We start from the raw sequence: 17,227 nt of genomic DNA, 5'->3' as shown, positions 1-17,227 counted from the left end.
ATTATTGTACTGGCTTGAATGTGATTTTAATTGATATGCTTCTACATCAAGAAAGGAAAATGTTTAGATGATATTTGGAAAAGAATCAGACTCTTTGGCTAAATCCAAGAAATTATCATGATTGGGTCTACATTATTTTATCCTTAAGAATTATATTATTAGGGCTGGGGATGTAGCTCAGTGGCAGAGTGCTTGCCTAGCATGCTTGAGGCCCGAGGTTCAAGCCCCAGTACTGGGGGAAAAAAAAGAATTGTGTTATTGCCATGTGCAGTGGTACATGCCTGTAATTCCAGTGACTCAAGAGGCTGAGATAGAAGGATAGCAAGTTCAAAGTCAGCATGGACAACTTGGTGAGACCTTGTCTTGAAGAGGGCTGAGGAATCAGCTCAGTGGTAGAGTACCTCTGGCTCCAATTCCCAGTACCACCAAAAAATTTTTTAAAAAAGAAAAAAGAAAGAATTATGTTATTTCATGCCAAATAATAGGTTCAAGCTATTTATTGTAGTGTCAGATAACAGCATTGAAGCTTCTTAAAATCATAGAAATATTTTACTGACAGCAGTGTCATAAAAAAATTTAAATCTTTCTCTCAAATGCAAAAATAGAGAAGTATAATCTGTATTTGCTTCTTTTTTTCTTGACATATCATGAAGATACTTGTTCAAGGACAATTTGAATTATATTCATAATTTCCCATATAGTTTCTAATACTGACTCATGAGGGAATATTGTTAAATTCCAGCTGTGGTCTGTAAACGAAGTCATGTATGAATTTATGTTTAGACAACAGTCTTTTTCTTGCTACAGCCATAGCTAATGCCCTGGCCATACTGATCCCAGTATATCTTTTCAAGTCAAGGTTTAAAAATAGTTATTGGATCAAAGAAAATCCCTCTTAATCACATGTTTTCATTGATAATCTGGATTAAAAGTTGTTGGGACTGGGAGGGTGGCTTCATGTTAGAGCACTTGCTTAGCATACTCAAGGACTGGGTTCCATCCCCAGCACTACCAAAAAAATTAAAAGTGTTCTTGATTTACATATTACCAATGGATATGCTGAAGGCTGATTCATACTCTGTACACTGGTGGTTTTAAACAGCCATAAAACAAATGTCTAAGAGCATAATATCTATGGTAATTGTTCTTCTTCGCTGTATAACATACTTATGGTTTGGGTGTGAGTTGTCCCCCAAAAGCTTCTGTGTTGATGCAGGAATGTTCAGAAGTTAAATGATTTCATTGTGAGCACTGTAACCTAATCAGTCCATCCTAGTTTGAATGGACTGGGTGGTAAATGTAGGCAGGTGGGGCATGGCTGGAGGAGATGGGTCACCAAGGGTGTGCCCTGGAAGGGTTCATCTTCCCAGTGACTCCTTCCCCGCCCTCCGCTCCCTAGCTTCTGTACGTGGAGCAGCTTCTCTCTGCTGTGTCTTGCTTCTAATGACAAAATTCATTAGAGAGACTAGATTGATTTACTGGAGTGGTTATGTAAACACTTCAGTGACTTGTTCCTATTTGTATATGTAATACAATGTGTTACAATACAGTAGGAACAATAGTATTATAGTGCAGACTAATCATTCCTGATTCATTGTTTACAGCCCACTCTAAGATCAGTCTTCATTGTAAGGGCATACTATTATCATTTATGGCATTGTGAGTTAAATGTAATTTTCATCTTACTCTTTTGAATGAATATTCTTGAGTTATTGATTCATTTATTGAAATAGTCCCTTAAATATTCTTCTAAACCTTGGATGTCCCTTGGAATGTAGCAACAATTAAAAACCTAAAATAATTTGAAAGTTCTAATTAATCTTTTCGAATTTGTAAAATGTGGGCTGAGGATGTAGTTCAGTGGTAGAGCAACTCCCTAGCATCTTGAGGCCCTGTCTTTGTTCCCTGCACCACCAAAAAAAAAACCCTCAGAATCAAAACTCTTATCACTTTGTCCTCAAACTGTCTGTAGACCAATTAATAAATTACCTGCTATTCATCCCCAAATGACACTTGAGGAACAATGGCTAGAAAGAGGAATAGGAGACAAGAAGAGATGCAGAGAGGAAAAAGTAATGGTTAACATTCTACAAGATGATCTCTGGGGGGTTTTCAAGATGGCGGCCTAGAGGGTGGCTGCATTACGTGTTGCTCCAGAACTCAGGATTCAAGAGAGGAGATATTGAGACGCTTGGGACCAACTCAAAGTAGCCGGGTGACTCTCACCCCCTGGGGGGGCATCCCGGATGGGACGGGGGTCCCGGAACGCAGGAAACTTTGTGAAGTAGAACTGCCGGCGAGACGCCCCTCCCCCCGCTGGAGCGCCATAGAGGAGGCCGGTCGGCACAGCGCTGGGACTCGGAACAGCCACTGGGGCTCCGGCGGCTGCCCGGGGGAGGAGAGGCGGGGAGAACTGTGTGGACTCAGGACACCGGGGCCTGCCCTGAGGAGGAGGAGAGGAGCGTGGCCACTTGGATTCAGAGAGACTGCGCCAGAGCTGCAGGCGGTTGCCAGAGGAGAAGCCGCGCGGCGAGCTGTTTGGAATCAGAACAACGCTTCTGAACCCCGGGGCCTGCCCTGAGGACGAGGAGGAAGAGGAGCAGCCGCTTGGATTCGGGCGACTATACGGGAACTACAGGCGGTTGCCAGAGAAGGGGCTGCGTGGCGAGCTGTTTGGACCCTGACCACTTCTGAACCCCGGGGCCTGCCCGGAGGAGTAGGAGAAGGAGGAGAAGGAGCGCGGCGGGTCCTTTGGACTCGCAGTGACTGCATTAGCGCTCCAGGCGGCTGCTCAGAGGAGAAGGCGAGTGGTGAGTTATTTGGTCTTAAAGTGACAGCTCCTGAACACAGGGGGGCTGCCTGGAGGAGAAGCGTGGTGGGACGCTTGGTCTTGAAGGACCACACCAGAGCTCCGGGCGGTGGCCCAGAGGACCCGTGCAGCGGGTCACGTGGATTCAGAGCCACTCAGAGGGACTGCTCCTGAACACCCGGGGGGTTATCTGGAGAAGGAGGAGGAACGGGCAGGGTCACTTCGACTCGGAGTGATTGATTGCCCCGGGCTACGGGTGGTTGGTGGGAGGAGGAGGCACGAAGTGAGTTTCTTGGACTCCTAGTGACCGCACCGGCATACTGGGCAGCTGTCTGGAGGAAGAGGCCTGTGGCGGGTCTCTGGGTCTCAGAGCGATTGTTCGGGGCCACAGGTGGCTGCTCAGAGGAGGGGCCACGCAGCCAGGCGATTAGGTGCAGAACAGGGTCCCAGGATCTAGGAGGCTTCTGGGTGGAAGAGCCGCACAGAGACAGGCTTAGGGCGGAGCGAAGGTTCCAGGCCTATGGGCAAATTCTCTGAGGAGGGGCAGCCTAAGGAGATTCATCTGCGAAGGGTGAGGCTCCCAGGCCCAGGAGGTAGGGCCGGGCCCCTGGAAACTTTGCAGAGGAAGGCAGCCCAGCCCAGGCAGTAGATGTAAATTGAGGGGAACCTCTAGGAGGAAACTGACCAGCGAGACCTCCCCACCGGGTGAGTCTTCCCTGCTGGGTGAGGTTTCCCACAAGGACAGTAAAACCAGAGGCTCAGGCCCAAACAGGCCTTGCCTCAGCCCACAGCCTAGGTCCCCTTTGGATGACCATTGGTCAACAAGTGGAGGCACCTCTGCCCACTAGCAGGGAATATACCCCACCTGAAGGCCACTACTCCTAGAGAGGCAGCTTCCTTGTGGAGCACCGCATTATCAACCTCCTCCAAGACTTCAGCCTACTGAAGGCTAAGAGGGGATATATATAGAAATCTTCAGGGTCATTGTAAATCAACAGAGGAAATCTGCAATATCTCAGCGGTCCACTGATATCTGAACAACATGAGAAAACAAGGAAAGAAAATGCTGCAAACAAATCTAGATGTTACATCAATAAAACCCAATGACAGCATGGCAGAAGAAATGACAGAAAAGGAGTTCAGAATGTACATAATTAAAATGATCAGAGAAGCAAACGAGGAGATGAAAGAGCAAATGCAAGCATTGAATGATGAGATGAAAGAGCAAATGCAAGCATTGATTGATCGCACCAATCGACAGTTAAAAGAGCAAATACAGGAAGCAAAAGATCATTTCAATAAAGAGTTAGAGATATTGAAAAAAAACCAAACAGAAATCCTTGACATGAAGGAAACAATAAACCAAATTAAGAACTCTATAGAAAGCATATCCAATAGGATAGAACACCTGGAAGACAGAACCTCAGACATTGAAGACAAAATATTTAACCTTGAAAACAAAGCTGAACAAACAGAGAAGATGGTAAGAAATCATGAACAGAATCTACAAGAACTATGGGATATCATGAAAAGGCCAAATTTAAGAATTATTGGGATTGAGGAAGGCCTAGAGAAACAAGCCAAAGGAATGAACAACCTATTCAATGAAATAATATCAGAAAATTTCCCAAATCTGAAGAATGAAATGGAAAATCAAGTTCAAGAGGCTTACAGGACTCCAAATACACAAAATTACAACAGACCCACACCAAGGCACATTATAATGAAAATACCTAACATACAAAATAAAGACAGAATTTTAAAGGCTGTGAGAGAAAAGAACCAAATTACATTCAGGGGGCAACCAATACGCATATCAGCAGATTTTTCAATCCAGACCCTAAAAGCTAGAAGGTCCTGGAACAACATTTTTCAAGCCCTGAAAGAAAATGGATGCCAACCAAGAATCTTATACCCAGCAAAACTTACCTTCAAATTTGACGATGAAATAAAATCCTTCCATGATAAACAAAAGCTAAAAGAATTTACAAAAAGAAAGCCAGCATTACAGAACATTCTCAACAAAATATTCCATGAGGAAGAGATGAAAAACAAAGAAGCAAATCAGCAAAGGGAGGAATTATCCTAAAGGAATTGTCAAATAAAGGAGGAAACAAGTTGTGTCAAACAAATAAATAAACAAAATTTTAAAAATGAACCAAATGACCGGGAAACCAAATCATTTCTCTATAATAACCCTGAACGTTAATGGCCTGAATTCATCAATCAAAAGACATAGACTGGCAGACTGGATTAAAAAGAAAGATCCAACAATATGTTGCCTGCAAGAGACTCACCTCATAGAAAAAGATACCCATAGATTAAAGGTGAAAGGATGGGGAAAAACATACCATGCACATGGACTCAGCAAAAAAGCTGGAGTATCCATCCTCATTTCCGATAATGTGGACTTCAAGCCAAAGTTAGTCAGAAGGGATAAAGAAGGTTATTTCATACTGCTTAAGGGAAGCATAAATCAGCAAGATATAACAATCATAAACATCTATGCCCCAAACAGTGGCTCATCTATGTATGTCAAACAAATCCTTCTCAATTTCAGAAACCAAATAGACCACAACACAATAATACTAGGTGATTTTAACACGCCGCTCTCACCACTGGACAGATCTTCCAGACAAAAATTGAGCAAAGAAACCATAGATCTCAACAACACAATCAATAATTTAGACTTAACGGACATTTATAGAATATTCCATCCAACCAAGAGTGAATACACTTTCTTCTCAGCAGCACATGGATCCTTCTCTAAAATAGACCATATATTATGCCACAAAGCTAATGTTAGCAAATACAAGAAGATAGAGACACTAGCATGTATTCTATCAGATCATAATGGATTGAAGTTAGAAATAAATGAAAGAGTAAAACACAGAAACTATTCCAACATCTGGAGGTTAAACAATATGCTATTATATGATGAATGGATAACAGAAGATATTAAGAAGGAAATTAAAAAATTCTTAGAGGTAAATGAGAACAAAGAAACATCATATCAAAACCTCTGGGACACTATGAAAGCAGTACTTAGAGGGAAATTTATTTCATGGAGCGCATTTAATAAAAGAAGTAAAACTCAACAAATAAACAACCTAACACTACAGCTCAAAGCCTTAGAAAAAGAAGAACAGAACAGCACCAAAAGTAGTAGAAGACAGGAAATTGTTAAACTCAGAGCTGAAATCAATGAAATTGAAACAAAAGAAACAATACAAAAAATTGACAAAATAAATAGTTGGTTCTTCGAAAAAATAAACAAAATTGATAAACCTTTAGCCACACTAACAAAGAGAAGACGAGAGAAAACCCAAATCACTAAAATTCGGAATGAACAAGGAAATATCACTACAGACAGGATGGAAATACAAAACATAATTAGAAGCTATTTTGAAAATCTATACTCCAACAAAATAGAAAATTTCAAAGACATCAACAGGTTTCTAGAGACATATGAATTGCCTAAACTGAATGAGGAGGACATAAACAATTTAAATAGACCAATTTCAAGTACTGAAATAGAAGAAGTCATCAAAAGCCTACCAACAAAGAAAAGTCCGGGACCAGATGGGTTCTCAGCCGAGTTCTACAAAACCTTTAAGGAAGAGCTCATTCCAATACTTCTCAAAGTATTCCATAAAATAGAAGAGGAGGGAACCCTCCCAAACTCATTCTATGAAGCCAATATCACACTGATACCTAAACCAGACAGAGACTCATCAAGGAAAGAAAATTTCAGACCAATATCCTTAATGAACATCGACGCAAAAATTCTCAACAAAATTTTAGCAAATCGCATACAAAAACATATTAAAAAGATAGTGCACCATGATCAAGTGGGTTTCATCCCAGGGATGCAAGGTTGGTTCAACATCAGGAAATCAATAAACGTAATTCACCATATTAATAGACTTAAAGTCAAGAATCACATGATTATTTCAATAGACGCAGAAAAAGCATTTGATAAAATTCAGCACCCCTTCATGCTCAAAACACTAGAACAAATAGGGATAGTGGGAACATTCCTTAATATTGTAAAGGCCATTTATGCTAAGCCCATGGCTAATATCATTCTAAATGGTGAAAAGCTGAAAGCATTCCCCCTAAAAACTGGAACAAGGCAGGGATGCCCTCTTTCACCACTTCTATTCAACATCGTTCTTGAGACTCTGGCCAGAGCAATTAGACAAACCAAAGAAATTAAAGGGATACGAATTGGAAAAGAAGAACTCAAACTATCCCTGTTCGCTGATGACATGATTATATATTTAGAGGAACCTGGAAATTCCACCAGAAAACTCTTAGAACTCATAAGTGATTTCAGTAAAGTAGCAGGTTACAAGATCAATGCCCATAAATCCAACGCATTTTTATACATAAGTGATGAATCTTCAGAAAGAGAAATTAGGAAAACTACCCCATTCACAATAGCCTCGAAAAAAATAAAATACTTGGGAATCAATCTCACAAAAGAGGTGAAAGACCTCTACAATGAGAACTATACAACACTAAAGAAAGAAATTAAAGAACACCTTAGAAGATGGAAAGATCTTCCATGTTCTTGGATAGGAAGAATTAATATTGTCAAAATGGCCATACTACCTAAAGTGCTATACAAATTCAATGCAATTCCAATTAAAATCCCAATGACGTACCTTACAGAAATAGAGCAGGCAATTATGAAATTCATCTGGAAGAATAAGAAACCCAGAATAGCTAAAGCAATCCTTAGCAGGAAGAGTGAAACAGGGGGTATTGCAATACCAGATCTTCAACTCTACTACAAAGCAATAGTAACAAAAACGGCATGGTATTGGTACCAAAATAGAAAGGTAGATCAATGGTACAGAATAGAGGACACGGACACAAACCCAAATAAATACAATTTTCTCATACTAGACAAAGGGGCCAAAAATATGCAATGGAGAAAAGATAGCCTCTTCAACAAATGGTGCTGGGAGAATTGGAAATCCATATGCAACAGAATGAAACTAAACCCATATCTCTCACCATGCACGAAACTAAACTCAAAATGGATTAAGGACCTCGGAATCAGACCAGAGACCCTGCAGATTATAGAAGAAAAAGTAGGTCCAAATCTTCATCTTGTTGGTCTAGGACCAGACTTCCTTAACAGGACTCCCATAGCACAAGAAATAAAAGCTAGAATCAACCACTGGGATAGATTCAAACTAAAAAGCTTTCTCTCAGCAAAGGAAACTATCAGCAATGCGAAGAAAGAGCCTACAGAGTGGGAGAATATCTTTGCCAATCATACTTCAGATAGAGCACTAATCTCCAGAATCTATAAAGAACTCAAAAAACTCTACTCCAAGAATTCAAACAGTCCAGTCAACAAATGGGCTAAGGAAATGAATAGACACTTCACAGAAGAAGATCTACAAGCAATCAACAAACATATGGAAAAATGTTCAACATCTCTAGTAATAAGAGAAATGCAAATCAAAACCACCCTAAGGTTCCATCTCACCCCAATTAGAATGGCGATTATCAAGAATACGAGCAACAACAGGTGTTGGCGAGGATGTGGGGAGAAAGGTACACTCATACACTGCTGGTGGGGCTGCAAATTAGTGCAGCCGCTATGGAAAGCAGTGTGGAGATTCCTTAGAAAACTTGGAATGGAACCACCATTTGACCCAGCTATCCCACTCCTTGGCCTATACCCAAAGGACTTAAAATCTGCATACTACAGAAATACAGCCACATCAATGTTCATAGCTGCTCAATTCACAATAGCCAGACTGTGGAACCAACCTAGATGCCCTTCAATTGATGAGTGGATAAAGAAACTGTGGTATATATATACTATGGAATATTACTCAGCCATAAAGAATGATAAAATTATGACATTTGCAGGCAAATGGATGAAATTGGAGAATATCATGCTAAGTGAGATAAGCCAATCTCAAAAAGCCAAAGGACGAATGATATCGCTAATAAGTGGAGGTTGACACATAATGGGGGGGAGGGAAGGGTTAGAGTTAGGGTTAGGGAGGGGGGCAAGTATAGAGGAAGGAACTACTGTATAGAGGGTAAAGAGGGGTGGGAGGGGTGGGGGGAAGGGAAAAAAATAACAGAATGAATCAAACAACATTGCTCTATGTAAATTTATGATTACACAAATGGTATGCCTTTACGCCATGTACAAACAGAGAAACAACATGTATCCCATTTGTTTACAATAAAAAAAAAAAAAAAAAAAAAAAAAAAAAAAAAAAGATGATCTCTGAGTAGCAGGTTTGGGGGAAGCAGTGGCATTTGTAGTTTTTTTGAGGGTTTTTTCCCCCCCCTTAAATTTTCATATGGATTTAGCCTCAGTCTGACTGGCTAGCTGACCAATTCTTCTAGGACTTACTGGTGGCAGGAATGAATGAATGGTGTTGAATGTATGTTTTCATTGTCGATGGAAAACATATTGTGCTCAGTTATGAAAAACTTAAGAGAATTCATCACACGTTCATCCTTCTCACTATTTGCTACCCCAACCCCATCTTAGGGTTTACTTTCTTTTTTTTCTAATGAGATAAGGCAGTTGTACACATGTACTAACTTTAAAACCTTGGTATTCAAAGTATGATCTGAGGACAAGCAACATTGAGGTTGTTTGTCCCATCATATGGGAGCTGTTATGAATACAAAACACCACCTACTCCCTGCTTTTACTGAATTGACATTTGCATTTTAATGAGATCACCAGTTGATTTCTATATACATTAAATTTACAAAGCATTACTTTAGCCAGCTTGGTGACACACACCAGTTGTCCCAGCTAAGGATCACTTGAACCTCTAGAAGTTTGAGGCCAGCTTAGGGAACATAGTGATATCTTTGTTTGGGGAGGGGAAAAAAAAAAAAGCATTACTATAAAGCGTGAAGGGAATAGCAATTAGAGAAGGCTTGCTTTCCACAATAAATAGTGCTGTTTTATGTATTAAAGATAATCAGTGGTGGTTATCACATTTTAAAGATTTTTTTCAATAGTCACTTCTCATTAAAAGGGTCTTAACAGCCTATTTGGTTTTGACTTGATTTACTTGTACTTTTCATTTTCTGCTTGGAATTAGCCTCCTTTTTCACATCAGAGACTTCAATTCCAGGTTAAAATTTATTTACTTAAAAAAGCAATTAAAAAAACTTTCAGTTCTTATCCCCTCTGTAATCTTTACCTAAAATTCCCTTAACATTTATCTGTATAGTTTATACTGTAGTATTATACATTTGTTAATTTCGCTATAAGATTTTTCAATTATTTAAGGTATATTTATAGGAAATTGTTATGTGTACATTCCATGCCTAATAACTACTTAGTACTTGACCTTATAGCCCACAAGTACTCTATGGACTATTCTATTCTTGTGAGGAAAAAAATGGAAGCTTTCCCTTGGCACAAACTATGTAATTACAAATAACTACTATATTAATTTTTAGTTATTAATCATGGCAATGTGATGTATATACAGGGTCAAAGCAGATAGTAACATACCCTAGATCTTTTTTTCTTCGGGGTTGAGTTTTTAATCAATTACTGTTAGTTTGGTTGTTTAAAAAACTACCTAATAAAATATCCCTTCTCTCTACAATCTAATGACTATCTTCTTGCTATTAAGCAAAGTAATTTACAGCCTGAATTTACAGATTTTTTTTCTTACATGAAGATGATAAAATCTCAACTTATAGGGACTGAGGTTGGGCTCAGTGGTAGAGCACTTGCCAAGCATGTGTGAGGCACTGGGTTCTCAGCACCACATATAAATAAATGAATAAAATAAAGGTCTCTCAACATCTAAAAACATTTTTTTTTAAATCTCAACCTATAAGTAGGGCAATCAAAAATGAAACTTAAATAAACTCTTAGGGCTAGCATCCAAAGTCTAGTGTTTAAGATAGTGATGAATCCAATCTTTTATTGTCCCATCAACATCCCATGTCCTTTTTTTTTTTTTTTTGGTACTGGGGATTAAACCCAGGAGCACTCATCCACTGAACCACATGCCCAGCCCTTTTTATTTTTTATTTTTGAGACAGGATCTCACTAAGTTGCTGAGCTTGGCTTTGTACTTGTAATCATCCCACCTCAGCCTCCCAAGCCACTGGGATTATAGGTGGCACCAATGCACCCAGCTACTTTGAACTCTTAATCCAGTTGGTTGTTTGGTATTTCATGTCTTCAATAAAATCCACGTTTGTTAACTTGGGACTGTATAACTATTACTTTTTTTTTTAAAGTCCATTTTAATAACAAATTGAGTTAAATATTTTTCACAGGGTACTACAGCTAGTTCCTACGCCATTATATTCCATTGCCCTGTGGAGTAGATGAAAGTGCCCCAGCATACAGCCAAGTACCATGTGCTGATGCTGTGATATAGCTGTGGCCTAGAGGGTCCTTGAGAGTGATGCCAATCATCATCAGAAAGCATTTTTTTAAGCACCTATCTGTACATGGTTCTATCCTAGGCACTGTACAAAACGAGTTAAACAGACATGGCCCCTGTCCCTTGGGAGTTTTCAGTCTAAGATGATGCTGACATGGACAGACATAAAGGATATTGAGACAACTGAACAAACATTGAACAAGAACATAAAGTACTAACAATTATGTACAAGCAAAGGGGTAAGTGCACTTTGTGGAAGTAGTATATAAAGGAAGAGCTTCATGGGATATGAACAGGGTGGGGTAGAGAAACCAGTGAGCCTTTATTAAGTTAGATTAGTTTTCACTGGGAAGTTGGTTTTCATACAGACTTAAAGTAGGAATAGAACATTTCAGACATAGAATGCTACAAAAAGACTTGGAGCAAGGAGAGAAGTTTAGAACTATATTGTTGGACTCTCAGTGGCCTCAGAAATCTGCAATTGTGGATAGCGCTGAAAGTAAGATTGGTGGTTTAATCCTAGCTGGTTGGCATTTGAGTTTGTCTCAGTCAAAACCAATTCAATGCAAAGCAAAAAAGAAAACAAACAGGAACTTGAGTGACTTCTGTGTGCTATCTGTTTTACTTGTTAAATCTGTGTGATAAACTATTAGCCACTTACCAAAACCCTTGGAGCTCATGAGAGCTGTTTAGTCTTCCCAGAAACTTTACATGAGGTTGTCTTGTGAGGCACCTGTATGTGCTCATTAAATCATGCTGTGTGTTAGAGACTTTTGCACTCTGACAAGGTATAGTGATGACGTTTCTCAAGAATTGATAGAGGTGTTTTTGAGAATACCTTTGTATCCCAGAAATAGGCCCTGGAAGTTCTGGTTATTATTATAAGCTGTGCCTGCAGATGTTGAACATTATCAACAACCTGTCCTTCAGTCACTAACTTCTTAAATTTCAAGATATACCCTTTTTGTTTGTTTTGGGGTTTTTTTTGTTGTTAGTTTTCTTGGTACTGGGAATTGAACCCAGGGACATCCTAACAACAAACTGTGTCCTACATCCCCAGTCCTTTTTACATTTTTATTTTGAGACAGGGCTGGCCTCAAAATGTGATCCTCCTGTCTCAGTCTCAGGAGTCACTGGAATTGCAGGCAGGCACAGGACCTGACTATTTTGTTTTCTTTTGTTTTTCAAGACAAGGTCTCACTGCGTTTCCCAGCCTGATCCAAATTTCTGGGCTCAAGTGATCATCCTACGTTAGCCTCCTAATAAGCTATGACAACAGGTTTGCACCACGGCATCTAGTCCAAAATGTATCTTTAACAACAATGCATACATAGACTTTAATTTGAATGATAGTAATAATAAGTCTACTTTTGCAGTATCTGCTAGACAAAACTGATTATTTCTTTTTCAGTAGACATGAACTAATGAGTTTCCAAAATATTTTCCACTCACTTTTTTGTGTCACTGAAATCTGAAATGTAAAAACTTGTATGTACCCAAAATATTAGGATATAGTTATCTTTGCAAAAGCTTTTTTACTGTACAAAAGAATTTACAAAATAGACTTCTTTTTAATTGCAGACTTCTTTATTGCCCTTTAAATAATTGAATTTTCAAAAGTTAAAAAAGCTTCTTTAGTTGTCATCTCTGTGTAAATACGATACTGTTGAGAACATAAGTAGTAAGGCCCATCCAAGCATTAAAAATTCAATTATGCCTTTTTTTTTCAGTGCCTTTTTAAAATAACAAAATTTGTATGCCCTTAGATTTTTACTTTATATGATACATATATTCATGCTGCTGCTTCTCTATTAGAATGGAGGTTTTCAAGGACTAGGGTCTTGCCTTCCCCCATTTTCTGTAATTATTTGTGCTATAATCTGACAATAAGAAACTAGTGACTATTGTTATTTTTCTAAGATTATGACCCTAAGCCATGGGACAGTGGCACAAAAGCTCCCTAAGTGGAAGAGTATGAGTTAGGTAGACTGTCATCCAGAGGATTTCAGTAATTGTTCTTAGTCACCAAATATCTTGCCTAGATAAGCTATAGCTCTCAAAAGTACCTCCCTTTGATGGCAGTTTATTATTCTAATGGCATGTTTAACACTGGGTTTGGAGTCGTCCCCCCCCCCAAAAAAAAATATTAAACTAATCTTGGAATGGTGTGTCTGGACGTGCCATGAGAGATTTAGTCAAATTAAACTTTAAAAAGGCAAAAGCCAAGACAGAATTTTGTCAACAAACTAGAATTTAGCAGTATAAAATGCAGCCTGTATCCATATTTTACTTGGCAGATCTTCAGCATATAACCCATGGGATGAGTAAAAAACTTCCAAAAGGATTTTTTGTTTCCATGTACAAAAGAATTCATACCCAGTGATTCAGGATGCTAGGGGAAAATGAGCTCATTTTGTGAGAATCCTCTGCAATCTTTTTAGGAAAAACATTTCAAAAATCTAGATTGCCATTGTTTGTGATAGATAAAAGTAGTGTGATGAGTTGTGTTTTAGGAATTTTCATCCAACGTTTGATTTTTTAGAAGGATTCTATCACTTAGTAGATATTTCCAACTACTATAAGTACCTCAATAGAAAATTCAGTTCATTTTATTTGAGAATCATAGGAACTTGGGATACATTAATAAATAAAACCAGAGGAATCCTTTTCCTGTTGGAGTTTATGTTCTAATGCAGGAGTCAGCAAACCTTTTCTGTAAAGAATCAGATAATACTATTTTAGATTTTGCATATGGAATGTTTCAATAAAACTATTTACAAAAGGTCATCTGGCTGGAGTGGGCCCACAGTCCATAGTTACCCAACCCTTGTTATGGTAAGTGGAAACAGGTTTAATAGATAAATTAGAGTATATTAAGTGGTGAACGCTTTCAGAAAAAGAGAAATAAAGCAAAGTAATCTAATAGGGAGTACCATGAGGTAGGGATTAGGAGGTTGGGCTTCACTGAGGTCAAGAAGAAGAGGAACCAGCTAGAGAATGAAAAACGAGTGGGAACATCAAAAAAAGCAAAAGATGATGATATCATGGAAGTGAATTGAAGAACCATATGTTAGGAGGAAAAGGTGTCAGATGTTGCTGGTAGGCCAAATAAGAGGAAGACTGAACTTAGACCATTGAATTTAGATATGTGGAGGTTGTGAAACCCCTATGCACAGTTTTGGTGGGGTGAGTTCAAGAGAGAATTTAAAGGAAAGATACAATTCTTTCGAGGAATTTGTTACAAAGGGAGCAAAGAAGTGGAATAGGAGGTCAAGAAGGATCAAGAGAAAAGTTCTTTTATTAAGATAGAAGAAAAAATACATGTTTGCTTGATGGAAATACACTACTAAAAAGGGGGGAAATGATGTAGGAGAGTGGGAGAGAATTGGCTGGAACTGGTACCTGGAGTTGGTAAGGTGATGAAATCTAGTCTACAAGTGAAGGAATTGACCTTCCATAAAGGGAATACTGGCAGATGGGTATAGGTGCTAGAGAGTCTGTAGATGTTCTTTTGTGGCTTCAAGTTTCTGATTTAAAAATTATCAATAAAGAATATGAAAGTTGCCAGGTACAGAGGTTCACTCCTATAATACCAGCAACTCTAGAGATGAAGGCAGGAATATTGCAAGTTTGAGGCCTGTCTCAGGAACTTAGTAAGACCGTGTGTCAAAATAAAAAATAAAACCATGTTTGGGGTATAGCTCAGTGGTAGAGCACCCTTGGGCTTGATCCCCAGTACCAAAAAAGTAGAAAAAATATGGAAGTTGAAATTTAGAGGTATTATGTATGTACAACCATGTCTTCTTTTATCAGCATTTGAGGGAAAAGATCCCTCAAATACTATCAAAATCCTAAATCAAAGATGATTTTTATTTATCTTCCAAGGGAGTTATAAATTTAACCCAGTAAAATTATGTATTTCATGAGTTAAACTATTTCATGAGATTAAATGGTGCATGTAATGCCTGTGTGCACCTGGTATTATATAAGACACAAGAAATGCTACCTGTTGTTAGAAAATAGTCATTAGTCACTAAATTAGGTTTACTTTAACTCTTTGGTCCCAAAAGATAACCTTATCATAGTTTTAAATGTTATATAAGCTAAAACTTGACAATGATAAGTTAATGTGCTACTTTTAAATCGGAGGTCCTTGGACATCTCTCCTCATGTTCTCTTCACAGCATAGTCTCTCTTTATGTAGTGACAAGTAATATCACTGGCACCTGCAGTTAATGGGGAATCTTGATTAAGAGATCCACAAGATACTTTGTTTTTAAATGTTTAATTATTTTATCAGATTGTTAATTTCTTTGTACAATAAAGATAACCGTTTTTGTGTATAGCCTTCTTTAGATTTTAAAACCCTTGAAGGTAGGTAGTAACTCATACATTTCTAAGAAAATGTCTGAAGTAAGTTTGTATGTAGAGGAAATCTTCAGTAGATATAATGATTACTAAATCAAGAGGTTTCCTTTACCTTTGGTTAAGTTTATATATCCTCTCCGGCCTTGCTTGGAACAAAGCTGAGACCCTTCCACTTCTTCTAAAAAATTCTGGAGGTAAATTATTGAACTTAATGGCAGAAGAATATCTCCAAAATAGTAAGCACATAATAGAAGCATAATTGGGATCTATAGTTGTTCAAATGCCATAAAAACTGGCATCGTGATCATAAAAAGAAGCTTGTTCAAGAAATATTCAACTAAATATAGTGTATTGAAAATCAAGGTAAAATAAATTGACTTTCTTATAGCTACAAGAAAATAGCCTTGGTTACCTTTACACACTGTACCAAGCTATGCAGTGAGTGAAGCCAGAGAAAGTGATACTCTTACCAAGTACTACAGAATTTAATGGTTGCCTGAATCTATTTGAAAAAAGCAAGCTAAAGGCCCTTTCACTCTGCAGTAGCCAATGTGATTAAGAAATGAAAGTAAGAGAACTCAGTCTTTTATAAGGAGCAGCTGTATTCAAGGGTCTGATTACAGGTTCAGTAGTAAAGATAAAAGTTTGAACAGGCTATTTCCTAGAATTTAGGAAGTAATATTTGCTATTCATACAAGTAACTAAGAAATGCTAAACTATTCAAATCTGAGTACCCACCAAATTTCTTAAAACATCAGAATATATAATTTCATAAAAAATATTTTAAATCTACAGAAAATATTGAACAAGTCCTAAAATCATAAAAATCCACCTTATATTGAAACTTTGTTTTCTTTGTATTACAGGTCCAGTCGTTTATGTCTTGGATCTTGCAGATAGACTGATCTCAAAAGCTTGTCCATTTGCTGCAGCAGGAATAATGGTTGGCTCTATCTATTGGACAGCTGTGACTTATGGAGCAGTGACAGTGATGCAGGTTTACTATTTTACTTTATTCAGTGATAATACCTTTGTTGTGAAGATCTATTAAATAAAATATTTTTAATTTTTAATTTATTATTTTGGATAAGTAATGATATGGCTTAAAAATAAGAAAAAGACATGTAAAAAACTATCTAGTAAGAAGTCTTTCTATTCTTGTTCTTCATTTGTTCTTGTTTTATGTGTGTATATGTATGAAATAGTGGGGATTGAATTCAGGGCCTAATGAATGCTAAGCGAGCACTCTACCACTGAGCTACATCCCCAACTCCTCTAGCCCTCTTTCTTTTTTTGTATGGGGAATTGAACTCAGGGGCACTTAACCACTGAGCCACATTCCCAACCCTTTTTATATTTTATTTAGAGACAAGGTCTCACTAAGTTGCTGAGTCTGGTTTTGAACTCACAGTCCTCCTGCCTTAGCCTCCTGACGTACTGGGATTACAGGTGTGCACCACTGTGTCCTGCGGCCCTCTTTCTTAATAGTGAATCTTTGGGGCTCTTTTCACATGACTACACAGAAATCTAGTATTCTGTGTGTAGACTTTTAACAATTTATTAACCAGTATCTTGTTGATGGACAATCAATTGCTTCCAGTCTTTTGTTTTGTAAACAATGATACAATCAGTAACT

General features: G+C 38.2%; 1 protein-coding gene across 3 annotated transcripts in view; it reads left to right on the top strand.

Moving 5' to 3' along the window:
• MARCHF5 (membrane associated ring-CH-type finger 5) overlaps positions 1-17,227 on the top strand; it is a 40,839-nt gene that overhangs the window by 16,938 nt on the left and 6,674 nt on the right. For 2 of the 3 annotated variants that reach the window (XM_079137582.1, XM_079137580.1), the window contains one exon: positions 16,458-16,588. In XM_079137582.1, coding sequence (XP_078993708.1) covers positions 16,532-16,588 — 57 coding nt within the window. In that variant the 5' untranslated portion in view covers positions 16,458-16,531. Of the gene's footprint in view, positions 1-11,318; positions 11,463-16,457; positions 16,589-17,227 lie in introns of those variants that run through there. The other variant, XM_079137581.1, reaches the window with a different exon arrangement.

This window comes from Sciurus vulgaris (assembly GCF_902686455.1).
Source record: "Sciurus vulgaris genome assembly, chromosome: 4".
NCBI classification, from domain to species: domain Eukaryota; kingdom Metazoa; phylum Chordata; class Mammalia; order Rodentia; family Sciuridae; genus Sciurus; species Sciurus vulgaris.
This window is presented reverse-complemented; position numbering and strand designations above follow the sequence as displayed.